General features: G+C 31.6%; 1 protein-coding gene across 1 annotated transcript; it reads left to right on the forward strand.

Annotated features, from left to right (window-relative positions):
• Positions 1–974: 974 nt before the first annotated feature.
• On the forward strand, positions 975–8264 carry LOC115706072 (uncharacterized). Its single transcript, XM_030633589.2, has 11 exons — positions 975–1171; positions 1718–1779; positions 3301–3437; positions 4030–4088; positions 4229–4252; positions 5313–5395; positions 5521–5585; positions 5781–5830; positions 6362–6463; positions 7519–7578; positions 7840–8264. Exons 1-11 carry the CDS (start codon positions 1169–1171, stop codon positions 7972–7974), a joined length of 780 nt encoding a protein of 259 aa, XP_030489449.1. The 5' UTR covers positions 975–1168; the 3' UTR covers positions 7975–8264.
• Positions 8265–15677: the final 7413 nt, after the last annotated feature.

Consider the following 15677-nt stretch of genomic DNA (forward strand, 5'->3'; position numbering starts at 1 on the left):
AACAAACTAAAATGCCAAACCCAAGAACAAAATAAAATTGATTAAAGAAAATTAAAGTCCTAAAAATCCAAAGAAAACCAAACGAAATTTTAAAATGAAAAACCTAAAATATCACAAACCAGAAAAAACCAAAACGATGAAATGGAAATACAAGAAAATGTTTAAACTGGGGGGAAACGAAAATGAAACCGAAAACAAACCTCGGTTCGAACAGCAACACCAACATTATTGTTTTTCCCATAAACATCTTCAGCCATTTTTTCTTGCACACGGACCTTTGTTTTCTTCTTAGCAGGAGCTCTCCCACGCTTCGTTAATGGAGGAGCAAAATCAGAGTCTTCCTCCTCAATAAAAGGACGTTTTCCCTTAGCTTTATTAGCTAGTGATTTCAAACCCATTTTGAATTTTTTTTTTGAACAGGAGAAGGAGATGAAGAAGAACGGGTCACATCCATTTTATATAAAGATTGAGAAACAAAAAGAAAGAGAGAAAAATGTTATGGGATGGTTTAGAGGGAGTTGAAAAAATTTTGAAGAACAAAAATGAGAGGGAAAATGGTTGAGGAATCGTGGGGAGTTAAGGTTCAACAATGGAGGTTATTTGTTATTTCAAAAAAAAAAAAAAAACTGAAATGAAATAAAAAAATCAAAGGAAAACAAAAGAAAAAGAGAGAGGGAAGTGATTGAGGGATGCATGATGGTTGATAGGTGAGTTGACGTGACTGGTGCATAGATGTGATGTGTATGTGGTATATGTGTAATAAAATATTGAGAAAAGGTAAAAAAGTTGATTTGACCGTGTGTAGGTTTATATGTAATAAAGTGTGTAATTTGTATTTTTGGTGTAAAAATTTCAAAAAAATATGATATATGAATATAAAAAATTGAAAATAATAAATTATTTATCCCACAAATATCCTTAATAATAATAAGTGCATTTTCTCAAAATAATAGTATTCTCTTCCAAATAATATTATTTATTAATAATAATAATAATAATACGGTAATAGTGAGATAGATACACAGAGGCTGAGTCGCTGAGTGAGAAAGGAAGTGTTTCTGAGAGCGAGAGAGAAAGAAAGAAAGAAAGAAAGAAAGAAAACGCAAGAAACCCTAGCTTTCTCTCTCTCTCTCTCTCACCACCCTCCTCTACTTCCACCACCTCCGAAATGGTTAGTCCTTTCCATTCTCCCCATTTAAGATTTCAATTTCTTGTTCTTGTTTTCTAACCTATGATTTCATACCTAATTCATCATCACTGCGTTCTTCTTCCAATATTTGCTTGCTCCCGTTGTTACTACTTTTCTTGATTGATGAGACTGTTGTAGATTTTGTTATTTTAGGTATGAGAAACTGAGAATGACACAAATTCCACTTTTTTTTATTATTATTTTTTTCCACCTTCAAATAGGTTTAGTTCACGAATAAATAAACATAATTATTTATTTTATTTTCTAATGAGAAGGTTTGAAGTGATTATTTACCCTCGTTCTGTTTTCTGTGTTTATTTTTTTAATTTTAGGAGATTTTTTTTTTGGGTTTTCGATAAAACTGTTATTTAGTTTGAGAAGGATAACTGTACATTGACTTGAACCGAGTACATTTCTATTCCATATTTTTCACTTATTGTAAAAATTTTCTATGTAGCTTAATATAGAGAGATTATTTTAATGGGTTTTTTATACACTTATATATATTTATGTACCATATTTTTACAGCACAAACTGGGTAGGGGCCACCGTGACAAAGTGCAGCAGTTTATAGCTATAACTGGAGCAAGGTACCTGAGAACCATATTACTTTTTTCTATTCATTTTCATCTATGTGAATAAATTTACTTTAGTTAGAACAATGACTTTAAGCTCCCCCCAACATATTATATAAACAAAAAGAATTTGTTCAAAAGGGAAACGAATAAACAGTGGCGAAAATTTTCAGAGGATAAGATAACCTCTCGTTGTGAATTTCACTTTAAATTCACAATGTGTTAATAAACCTTGTTCCAGTAGAAAGCTGGAGATCCAATAAAGTTGGTTAAAAAATTGACAAAGGTGTATACAAGTTTCAACTGGTTATGTTGCGTTATCAGTTTCTCTATGTGATACATTAAGCCTTTTATGTTCTCGAGTGAGCTCTAGTTTCATTCATTATCTTCTCTGCACCAATCTCTAGTTTTGGGTTCAGTCAGAAGTTTCATAGAATTGTTTAAGTGTAACGTGCTTGTGATTGGTCTGTGAAATGGAATACATACATACATCAAGACATGTATTACATGTGTTTATATGTATATCTTTGTGTGTATCATTGTTTTTATTATTTTTTCTTTTATGATTAAGCTCGTGATGACTTGTGTCATCGTGATGTAATTATGTTTTGGACTTCTTTGAACTTTTCTCTAGAGAAACTCTTGTGAACTATCCTTTTTCTATTCCATTATATGATTGTAAAATTGTTGTATAGGTTTTATAGGCAGGATGGCTATGTAAATATTGGCAAATATATTCTATGCTCCATTCAAGAGGTTTCTGAAATCAATGATGTTAATATAAAGTTCTGTTACCCGAATCCGATTTTAGTAAAATTTTGCCTTTTATCAATATAAGGAAAAAATTATTTTCTTCTTGAATCTTTGCTATCATAAACTTCTGTTTCTTTCTGTGGAAATATTTTGGAAGCTAGTTTTTGTAAAGTAGTGATATGTAATATTTTTGATATGTTGTGAAAACAAGCAACTTTTTTTTTTCCTTCCTGTTTTGAAGCTCTTTTGAACTAGCTAAGTCCTTTCATGGGTACATATTGTTTGTTCATGTATGTTTTAACATTATATATCTTGTATATAATATTTTAGATCTTGTCTTGCAGACACAAACATGGCAACTTCTATTTTGATTTTCTTTTAGCAAGCCGATGTAGTTTAATTTCTCATTTGATATCTTTAGATAAGATGAGTTCTACCTACATTTACTGGATGTATTGTGTTATCAAATCTGAGAACAAATACTCCTCAGTGACAAATGGAGAAATAATGATATATAGTTTGGTCTTGCTTGGAAGTCATATTGTTGTTTTGGATATGATTTGATTGTGCATACTTGTGTTGTTTCCTCCTAATGTGTTTTGATTTCCTTGTTCATATCATTGTACATGTTCTTTATGTCTTTATCTTATATTTATTACACCAAATTTGCTGGTGTGGCATTGATGGCGTTGTTTTTCCAGCTTATTTAATGACTTCTAATCTATATGTGAATTTTAATTTGTGGTTCGATTCATAGAAAAATGAAAATTTTATTTTGTGCAGTGAAAAAGTTGCACTGCAGGCTTTGAAGGCCAGTGACTGGAATCTTGAAGGAGCTTTTGATCTATTCTACAGCCATCCACAGTTTAAATCATTTACTGATTCTAGACATTTAGAGGAACTTTACAAAAGATATAAAGGCAGGTTTAAGTTTACATTTGCTTGTTTTCCCCTACAAGAAGTAGTTGCACATTTTTCTCTGGTACTGTACAGAAAATTGATTGTTTTTGTATATGAAGAGTATAAGGACCTTGATTTGCTTAAAGCACTTTCAGAAAGAAATGATAAATAGGTTCATTTAACTTTTCTTAACATGTGTGGGCATTAGTATGTGGTATTCACCTTATAAAAGGAATGCCATTTTTCGTATGTGTCAGTGTTGCATTTTCTCTGTCCATGTGATCATTGATAGACATTATTTTTTTTATTGTGCCTTGTGTTATGATTGTGTTTCTTAAGGATTTTTGTTACCTCTAATTTTTCGTGTCATGGAAATGGAGATTGGCTTCAGCTGTCATCTTTTTCTTTTAAATTACATGGTTTTCTGCTTTTGATTGGGTTATATTTCAGAATTGTGTTAATAACTTCGTACTTAGAAAGTGAATTGATTATGAAATGTTTTTGACAAGTCAATAACTTCAAGTAAGTCCTTTTATTGGGTGTCTCCTGGATTGCATATGTGTGTATTGTTTAGAAGAATTTCTGCTCACTCGAACAATTGTCTTTGTGCAGATCCATATGCTGACATGATTCTAGCTGATGGGATTACTCTCCTTTGTAATGACCTTCAGGTGACTCTTTTACTGTTGTCGAACCTCTTTTCAGATTGTGGTTGATTAACAGAAATTTCATTGTGATGTGTATTTGGTTATCATACTAAATCATGGTAAATTTATAATTTGATGGTGTTTGATGTCTCTTTATTCAACAGGTTGACCCTCAAGATATCGTCATGGTATGTATATTTAATTTCTTAATCATCTCTTAATGTATGGATGTTTATTCTAAAAATTCTCTTAGGTTTCTTGAATGTGATGCATTTATTTTGTAGACAGATTTTAGATTTTTCAATTTTTTTTCTTTTTTAGTGAGGAAACAGATTACCTAAGTTGCAAAACTACTAACAAAAAAATTATGTTGAGAATACAGTAACTTATGAAACTTGGTCACAGTCTGTTCCATTTTATTTCCCTGGTTCAAAGTGACTATGGAGTGTTAGGTTCCCTCTGATGAAATTTACATCACTGGGTGTACCAGGAGTTAACTTTTTCATTTCATTTTTACTATGAATTTTGACAACATGATGCAATTTCAGAATAATTGCTTATCCAATGTTGATTTCCCAGGGTGAGGATGGGGTGATGGCAAAACATGGACTTGGATAAATACTGTTAAGAGTATAGTATAACCTAAGTTATCCTACGAGAAAAGGGGGGCGGAAATGGGGTGGGGTGGGATGGGATGAGGGAACTTGAGATACCATCTTATTAATCAAAATGAAGCATATAAAATCAAACGTGAACAAAGAAATAGGAGCTCAATCTGTTCAAGGAAACAGGTCAAACCTAATAAGAACGCGTCAAAATTACCTATATTGGAACTGAAAGGAAGTTCGTTGTTGACTTCTTGGATATGGGGACCAAGTTATGAAATGCAACTTTCTTAGTTTAACATTTTCTCTCTTCAAAATATATCTGTTAATGTTTTTAATAGGGGAGGATAGACTATAAAGAGGATTGATATTTAATTATGTTCTCATTTTTTTTTCAAATTTTCAATAGCTGATCTTGGTCTAGGGTTTCATGACTTGAGGTTGAACATTTACAGAACTCAGCAAAAAATTGGAAAAATATTGCTGTGATGTTTATGATCTTTTGTAGCAATACATTTTCTACCCCAATTTTTTCATCTAAAATCTATTTAGTTTTGCAGTTTCTAACCATCCATTCCCCCTCAGCTTTATTTTTCATCTAATAATTTGGTTGGATTTTGTGGACCACGGGTTATTGAAACAGTTAGTTGTTTCGTGGCATATGAAGGCTGCAACAATGTGTGAATTTTCCAAGCAGGAATTTATTGGGGGATTACAAGCACTAGGGTAGGTAATCAAATGTTTTGATTATTCTTTCGTGATCACATCTAAGTCCAAATGGCTGGCCTGGAACTACTGAAAAATTAGCTCATGTTCCTTGTTGTTTATTTGTGATTAATTTTTGATGGCAGGATAGATACTCTTGAAAAGTTTTGTGAAAGAATACCATTTATGCGCTCTGAGCTGAAAGATGAACGTACGTGTAAAAGCTCCTTAGTTTTCATTTATAAATTATACGTAGATTGATTACACTTTTGTGGCAACTTTTCCATCTGGAGCAATACGGATAATATATTATTTTGTCGATTTAATTTTTGTTTTATCTAAAATTGTTGATTCAAAACTTAAGCCTTTATTCTTATGTATTAATATTCTACCTTTATTTTTTCAGAAAAGTTTCGCGAGATATATAACTTTGCCTTCGCCTGGGCAAAAGAAAAGGTACTCAGATGTCTCAGCATATTTATTGTACTTGTCTATTTTTACGAAAGAAATGCTAGTTAATATATACTGAAAATTGGACTAAATCATCCCTCTTTCTTATTTGACTAATAAGCCACTTATATGAACCACATTCATATGCAAATATATATTAATATATATTGAAGATTTTCAATAATTATCACAACTATTGAACAAGTATTTAAGGGCTATTAATGCAACTATTGACTCTTGAGTATTGAACAATATATTACTATAAATTATTGTGTGTATATGTATGCAAGTGTTGCTTAATTATTGGGGCTACTGAGACGTAGTTCTCATGTGCGTCTGTAATTTTTATTTTAACTACATTCAAATAAATTTACTTGGCATACATGTAATGGAGATTGAAATTAAGCAATCTTCAACTTCATCGTCAGGAATGGATTGTTGTCATTTGTACTGTTAACTGTTCTTTTCAATGACTTGCTGGAGATTTTAGTCAACTATATCCGTCTTATATTCATATTTTTATTTTCTCTATATCAGGGTCAAAAGTCTTTGGCTTTGGATACTGCAATTGGGATGTGGCAGTTATTGTTTGCTGAAAAGCACTGGCCGCTGGTGGAACATTGGTGCCAGTTCCTCCAGGTGACTAAGGATTTATAATTCTGTTTGTGATTAGATAGTTTAAAGTTGTGAGAAAGTAGTACATAATCTCTGTTATTTACAGCTAAGAATGTGCATCTGCCTATCATCATGCATTTTATTTATCTGTTATAGGAAATTTCGAAAATCTCCCTTTGCTCAAATATTCTCAGATGAGCACCTGGTGCTTAATAATATGCCAGGGTATTTCTTTTTCAATGAATTGCGTTATAATTTCCCAAGACATCCTATCACACAGAATATGTTAAAAATTAAGGGATGATGTGTTCCTCAGTTCCCCATAGTGATAATTCTGTGAAGGTTAAATTGGTTAATTTTTTCCTTTTTTTCTTCTCTTTCTACTCCCACAAGGTCTGAGGTTTGTGTCCCTTCTGGGTACCTACACAGCAGTTGCTATAGTTTCTTGTTTCCAAATATTTTAGGGTTAGGCGGGGATCCGAGTTTCAAAAAAGGGTAATTATGTGTCTTCTTTCATTATAATTCTGAGGATCCCCAGTCTTTTCTCTTTAGATGACTTGCTCTTTAAATATTCTCTCTTTAATTCCAAAAATTTCTGATTTTTTTTTGTGTTAATAGAATTGGTCTTCTGTTTATTTATTTATTTATTTTTATATATAATCTTCATGACTGGTTGAGGTTGGGGAATTACCGACATTATTTTGGACCTGCTGTGTTGGATTTCGACCAAATGAGCAAAAATCAAGAATTTCTGGCTTTGAGCTTTTATTTCATATTAATTTAATACTTGAATATTTACTTGACACTAAGCTTCGAGTCATGTGTTAAACGAAAACTTGAAGATAACTATGCACTCCATTTTGTACTGGAATGTAAAGAATATCACTTGTTTAGTGTTGGAGGTAGTTTTCTTTGATGATATTTATTACCAGATGATTTAGATGGGTTTTGTTATTGAAAGATTGTCAAACTTCGATACGTACTTTTCAAGTGTGTATTTATTACGCTTGTCATTTGTGTGTTTTATGTTATTACAACCTTCAAATAACTATTGTTTTTATCTGATTTCATCCTTTCAGGCTCGGCATAATAAAGCTATATCAAGGGACACATGGTCTCAGCTGTTGGAGTTTGCAAGAGTAAGATGTCTTTGCAAATGACAAATTTCGTTTTAATGAAATCCCAAATCTTGGAACCCTTGAACAACTTGGTTTTATCATTTTTTATTTTTCCAAACATAATTTTATTATGGTTCAATTTTGGTTGTGATGTATTGAGTAAAACTTGCTAGGTTTTAAAAATCAGGTGTTTTTCTTTTGAACTATTCATGATTTCTCATAATGTATAGAACAAATTCATAAGCCGTTACTCATGGAAAGTTCGTTGTTTTTCTGTGACAGACGGTGGAGCCTTCACTTTCAAATTATGACGCAGAAGGCGCATGGCCATACCTCATTGATGAATTTGTGGAGTACTTACAAGAAAATGGTGTAATGCAAAATGATCAAACGACGGATTGGAGCCTAAAGCGATGATGAAACACACACACACACACTACACCAGTGGTGGATCGATGGAGTAGCTGTGTTTTGCTCATTTTTCATTAGTGTGATTATGTTATGCTATCATGTTGTTGGATCATCTGTTTGGCAAAATAAGACCAAAATGGGAAATGGAAAAAGAAAAAGGAGCTCGATTCAAAACAGGGCTTCTATTGTAATGACAATGGTTAATGATATTATTATGATTATTAGTTGATGGGATTCTTGGTTTGGGAAATACTATCTTATCTTATTTTTAAATAAATTTAACCTTGGTGCTGTGATTTGATCCGACTTTATATCATTATAATCATTTGTAATCACTTTATATTATTGAACTTGTTCATTCATGTAAATATAGCCAAATGCTAAATGTAATATCATTTTGTGTTGAATGTGAAAATTGTCAACTTAGTTAAAGGGCAGAAGAGATCAAAGTAAAGATCTAACAAAGATGTTTTCATTCAGTAAAAAAATTCTTAAATAGATCACTTTCCTAGATGCCTATCTTGTTGTCTTGTCCTCTCTATTATAATAATTAGAGTTTTTAGTGGTTAAGCTCTCTCAATTATTATTTTACTTGCATTTAATCTTCCATAAATTTTAGCGGTAAAACTTTCTCAACTAATGAACTGTTTATGTGTACAAGAGAGTATACATAAGTAGTCTATGATGGCAGTTAATTGTAAAAAATAGATGATACCTTAAATTTGCTAACAGTTTATTAGCTTGGAGGGCTTTACAAAGGGTATTCACAGATTAGTTTGATTCGAATTTTTAATTTTTTCAAACCAAACCAGTATTACATTTATTTAAAAATTTAAAACCAAACCAGACCAGTTAAATGATCAAACCAAACCAAACCACAGATTGCTTGGTTCGAACCATGGTTTGTATTTCATAGTTCTTCTATTTTTTTTTTACAATAATTGTTTATTTTTCGGTATTTTTTTTACTTTTAATAAGTTTATAATATATAAATAATAATAATAAAAAATTATTATCGTAATAATATGAACCTAATATCAATATTCTACCTAAAATTGTTCTCAAATATCAATATTTTGTCCAAAAGAAATATTAAGTATATATATATAATAATTATACGATTAGTTTGGTTTGAACAGCTACCAAGATTTTTAAAACCGTGACCGAACCAGAGAATTTAAAACAGAAGTTGTAAGAATCATCTTCTCTTTTCTGAGAAACTTTAACGAGTGAATCAAAGAAACTAATGGCGTCCAAGTGAGTTCAAGAAGTACTCTCTTGGACCCCTCCTCTAGAGGGATGGCTATCTTGTAACTCAAATATATCACTTGCTAGTGACTATTCTATGTTGGCTGTTGTAATTAGGAATCATCAGGGAGAAGTGCTTACTCCAAAAACCATGAAATCTTTTTTTACAGACCCGAAAGTGGGAGCTATTTGCATGGCTACTGATATAGCAGTAAAAAATTGATTCCACCATGTTAAGATGTTAAGGTGATGAATAATCTACATGCATCTGAGGTGGAATACAGTCTAACCACAATCCCATCAAATTTTAAAAAGTTATGTAAGATTATATTTAGTATTTTGATTATAAAAGAATGTATTTATCTTGTTTCGTAAAGTGCTACAACAATCTGCGAAGGTGGACGGTGGCTCATGTCTCTAGAAGGAGTAACTTTATGGCACAGAACTTGGCTAAATGGGCTATATTAATGAACATGGAAGGAATCATCAACATACAACACCTCCATCCTTTAGTCCTGAATGACAACACTAAGTGGAATTTTTTTTTTTTGATAATTAAAAAAACTTTTATTGAAAACGAGAAAAAAGGGGGGCTACTTCCCTTAGGAAACCTGAAGCCTCAGCTTTATGCATCCTAGCCCAGCAGTCGAGTTTGTCAGCCAAGACATTTTCGTTCTGATTAACATGCAACACGACTACTTTGTTAAAAGCCTTACACAGATTCAAACACTCAGAAAACAAGGGAAAAGTGCTCCAACCAAAGGGAAGATTCTCAGCCGCAAAAGCAGTAGCAGCTGCCAACGAATCGGTTTCAATTTGAACCTCTTTCGCCTCTTTCTCTATAGCCAAATGCAGCGCCAAAGCAATACCCTGAAGTTCACCTTCAAGCACCCCAGAGAACCCCACAGAAACCCAAGAGTCCCCAATGTCCAGCCCGTTTGTGTGGACAGCAGCAAAGCCAGCCTCTTCTCCCGCCACAGAAGCATCAACTTTGCAGCACCAAATGGTCCAACAACAGGGGCGAGACAATCCCTTCCTTCTCTGCAGCAGGCTCATCTTTGTGATCAAACCATATGCCTCTTCTGAACCAGATACCACGGGAAAACGGACACAAATGGAAAGCATTCTCCATATCCGAATGACAGAAAAAACAACATTGATGCTCCTTATGGAGAAAGACGATTTTGCTTTCGGTGGGGAGAGTATCAGTGAAGAGCTTCCAGCAGAAATGTTTCAAACCATGGTGAATTCTAGTTTTCCACAGATTTTCCCAAAGCTTCTTTAACTCTTTGAACCGATGTTGTTGACTTAACCAGTACGCACTTTTAACCGAGAATCTTCCCAAGTTTGTTGCCTTCCAAAAAGTGATATCAGTACCTTCATTCAAAGGCTTGATCTTTAGAATATCTTCAGCAATCTCTTCAGCAAAGCATTCCCGAATCAAACTATCATTCCATATGCGAGTCCCAAGATGGAACAGATCCTTAACCTTCCAAAGAACTTGGTTGTGTATGAATTGAAAATTCTCTTTGATGTCATGAAGCCCTCTCCAAGGGATCCAAGGTCTATCCCATATTTCACACTAAGTGGAATTAAGTCTCAAAATTTCATCAATATATATCTTCAGTATAAAATACATTTTTGATGGATAAAATATTTATATAATAGCATAAGTAGAGAGAATGATAAAATTGTTCAAAGGAATTTAATTATTTTGATTGAAAATATACCAACAAGTGGATGTTCACTAAACATATATATTATAAAAAAAAAAAATGAATATTAATACAAAATTACAAAATTACATAGAATCAATTTTTCTTGGGCCATTTGTCACATTTGGTGAAATCACATTTCTCATCTTTACAATCACAGTAACAAGGACCTTCAACCTTGAGGACCCAACAATTTAGACGATTTACAGTTTCATCTTGATTGTAAATTTCATAATCATAATTAACTTGTTTAGTACCATTCTTCCATTGGAAGTGGCATCTGACAATGGCAGCTCCAAAAGCTTCAACCTTGGACCTAAAATTGAGGTCGTAGGTTCTGAATGGAGGAACAATAACCTTCCCATGACTTATGTCATCACGACACTCAATCTTCACATTAGTGTTTATTCCAACAAAATTAGTTATTCGAACGTGAATTCTTTCACTTCCAAGAATTGCTTCATTAACACATATCATCATCATCATTATTGATGTAGTTATTAACATTTTCATTACTAATTTCGTCATAATTCTCTCACTCATAATTATTTTTCTTAATCAAATGTGTGTGTCTATGTATATATATATATAAATACACATTTGGTTTCTTTGTTTAATAATAGTGAGAATTTGTTAAAATGTCTATATTTATGTGTTAATACACAGCCAATTTCTAAGATATAAATAGTAGGATCCCAAATAATTTGAGGACAACAAATATTTTCCTTCAAATAGCGCCTGATTTGTTCATTTTGAATATAATTTTAGAATGGTTTGCACCCCAGCAAAAAGATTTATTTATTTATTATTAGAATAATTAGTAATTTTACTTCCTCAAGTTTCGTCAATTCTGATTCTGTCACTTAAAATATACAACTTGTTAAAAAAAAATTCGAACTTTTACATTTATAGATATTTTGTCCTTCTGTTAGATTTCATTTTATTATTCCGTTTAAATGTTGCCTTGTCTTTGTAAATTAACAACTGTACTTTCTAAACTTTGATGATTATTAAATTGTACCCTCTCAAAATAAAAAATGACAAAAATTTAATACTTTTTTAGTAAATCTTAAAAAATTAATTTAGATCTTAAAAAAAATTCATTTTGAATGATTAAGAAAATTAAAATTTTAAAACTAATTAAGCGATTTAAAAATTATTTATTTATTATTAAAAAATTCATTTTGATATAAAAAAATATATATTAAAATTTTAATTTTTGTGAAAACTAAATTTTACGGAACAGATTAAGTTTATTTTTTTTCTCCAAAAATCTAAATTTGTTTGAGTAAATACAATATTTTTTTAGTTTAATTTCTAAAATTTTTTAAAATAATTTTATATTTTTATTGAATTTTTAATTATTTTCCTTTATTTTTTAAAATATGAATTTATAAATATAAATAAGTTTGATTTTTTTTTTCAAAAAAAATTAATTTGTTTAAATTATTTAATGGATTTTTAATAATTTTGGTGTTATTTATTAAGATACGTGTTTATAAATAAAATAAAATTTAAAAATATTTTATTTAGGAAGAATTTAAGTTTTGCAAGTAAACTTAATATTTTGTTAATTAATTTAATTTTTTTATGAGGTTTTTATTAATTTTTTTTAAAATTAATAGAATATTATAATTTTTAAAATTAATTTTTTTTAATAAAAGGGGAAAAAATTTTGTATTGGTCAAAGTTTAGAGGGTAAAATTGCTAAGTTTTAATGGTAAAAGGAACAAAACCTAACAGAAGGGACATAATTATGTAACTGTTATATTTTATGGAGAATTTTTAAGAAGCCGTATATTTTAGGAGAATAGATTAGGTAGTGTCAAAAGTTCAGGGGACAAAAATACTAATTATTATTATTATTATTACTATTATTATTATTATTAAGTACACCGAGTGAAAAGATTAATCACTTGTTGACTGAGGTTTTCGGCAACCAATATAATAATAATATTTAAGAAAGCTGTAAGGAGTTAATGCACAAGATTTTTACGTGGTTGGGGCATTAATGAGCCTTAGTCCACGAGTCTGTATATTTATGAGAGTATTTATTACTGAGAATGTTCTTGGTGGTTTTTCTCTCTAGCTCTTATGGAACCCAGAATTCTCGACCCCCGCTTTAATGAGTTTGGGGGGGTATTTATAGTGTTTTTGTAGGGTGATCCCTAGAACTAAGGTACATGTCTTTCTGTAATATTCAGTAAAGGCACACATTCCCAATGGATACATCATAGGAAATGTGCGGTCTAATCCCTAGGCTTTTTAGGGGTTTAATGGATGTAATTCATCATTCTTTCTTGATTGATGTGATTTCTCATAAAGTAGCCGTCACTAGGCTCATTAATCATAGCGTAGTAGCTGCAGAAGGGGGGTTATGTCGTCAGACTTTAATACTTATGGCAGTTTCAATACGTCTTCTCCCATGCGGCATTAAATGCGAGGTGACTGTTCAGATAGGATTTGATACCCCCGGAGATGCCTCATTTGTAGTCTTGCTTTCCGGGAGTAGATGAAACTTACATGCCCACTCCGGGAGGCATGTTGAATGCTGATCCATTTGATAAACAAGACTTAGTCAAATTATCTCAAAGTCTCGCTTCTTCAGTCCACGTGTCATGATCCGGTTGGTCCACGTATTTTGGACAAAATAAGGGGCAACATTAGTTAATGATACAAACCTAGCTAATTAATGTTAGAGAAAAATGTCTCATACGAAAAAATATATGGAACACAATACCTTTAAAAAGGAAATAGTTAATTACATAATATTAATGTTGTAAGTTTATACGTGTTGTGTTGGTTTAGTCCGTATTTATTCATGCTTTTCAAAAAATAAGTCGTGTCGTGCCATGTCACAGAAAAAAAATAGGTCGTGACATGTCGTACTAACATTTTAAAAGGGCAAGCTTGACACAGCCTGCAGGACCGGTATTTTCATGTCGTATTTTGCTCGTGTCGGCCCGTATTTCTTAAACAAGTCAGCCCGTCTTCATATTCGGGTTTAAATTCATGCTTTACATTTTCATTTTTTTACAATTATTAAATTATATGTATATTTCAAAACTTTAGTTTTTAACAATAATTTATCGATAATCATATAAAAAAATTATTAACATCATTAGAATTAAAAAAATTACTTATAAATACTTAAATTTTTATATCACACCCTATAAATAAATTAATATATAATCTTAGTTTTTTATGTTTTAATTTTAATTATAGAATTATAATATTCAGTATTATATTTAAGTTTTATTATTATTTTAACTTTTAATAAATTCATGTATTATTATTAATAATAAATTAAACGTCTTTTAATACGTCGTGCTGTATTTTTCGGGCTAATCTATTTGTGCTTACGTGTCGTGCATTTCGTGCTTTTCGTACCGTACCGTGCTTAAAGACATATTTTTCGTGTCGTGTCGTGCCCAAATCTATATTTTTTCGTGTCTAGTCGTGTTCATGTCAGTTTCGTGTCGTATCAAAAAACTCAACCCACATTTACAACACTACATAATACCAATTTGTTTTAAGATATGGAAGCTCAACCATATATCTAGTGGCATATCTTAACCCTTAGAAAGTACGACCGAACTCATTTCTCAAATCCAATTTCCTCAAGATATTATGCAACCACAACATTCATTGCCCGAATCTTCTCAAATTCTCTATGAAACTCTATTTTTGAATACGTGTAGGGATATGTATAAATATGATTCGTGAAGACATGAGTCTTAAACTTGTGGTTGACATTCATAGTAATGTGGTGGTAGTATGCATCGTGGTGTGCATCAAAGAACACAATCTCCAAAGCATGAATAATGCTTTGATGCCTATCTAACATAAAGGCTAAATTCTCAACATCACCAATCGCTTCTTTCAATTTTCTCATAAAATAAATCCAAAAGTTGTGGTTTTCGCTATCAACTACAGCAAAAGCTATCAGGAAAATATGGTTGCCTGCATCCAGTGCCACTGTACACAATATTTGCCCACCATACCTAGTCTTCAAGAAAGACCCATCAACACATACAACAGGTCAGTAAAATCTAAACCTACACCTACAAGGACCTAGCAAGAAGAAATAATACTTGAAGCGACCATCCTCTACCACAAAATTCGTGATGGTACTTGAATTTCTCAACTTTGGCATGTGCAATTAAATAGGTAATTTCGAGTATGAATCTTCAAGTGTACCCCGAACTAGGTGTAGTGCCTTCTCTCTGCACCTTTAAGCCTTTTCATAACTCATTTGGATCCCGAAATCCTTGTGCATATCTTTCCTTATATTAGAGGTCAAATGATCCGAGCCGTCAGTTGCGAATTTATGGTTAATTAGGTGAGCAACTATCAAATGTGATGTTTGACGGTTATCTTTTTCTCGAAAAAAGGGAACATATATGTACATTTTGAAATGTAATCACCTCAAACATGTTAGAAAGTCCGTTCATCTTCGTTCTTAATCTCTACCCACAATCTGTATCCTTACATGTAACGTACCAAACAATATTACCAGACTTCCTAACGAAGTAATCGAACAATTTCTTCATTGCATACAAGCCAACAAATGTTCTTTGACTCTAAAAAAGTTTTTTTAGATGTATTCACTCTAAAATATATATATAATAGAATTAGTAGAGAGAATGATAAAATGTTCAAAATAATTATATATTTTATTTAAAAAAAAAAAAATAGATATTAATACAAGTCATAAAATTACAATAGAGATCGTAGTAGATAGAA

Source organism: Cannabis sativa, chromosome 1 (assembly GCF_029168945.1).
Source record: "Cannabis sativa cultivar Pink pepper isolate KNU-18-1 chromosome 1, ASM2916894v1, whole genome shotgun sequence".
Taxonomy (NCBI): Eukaryota; Viridiplantae; Streptophyta; class Magnoliopsida; order Rosales; family Cannabaceae; genus Cannabis; species Cannabis sativa.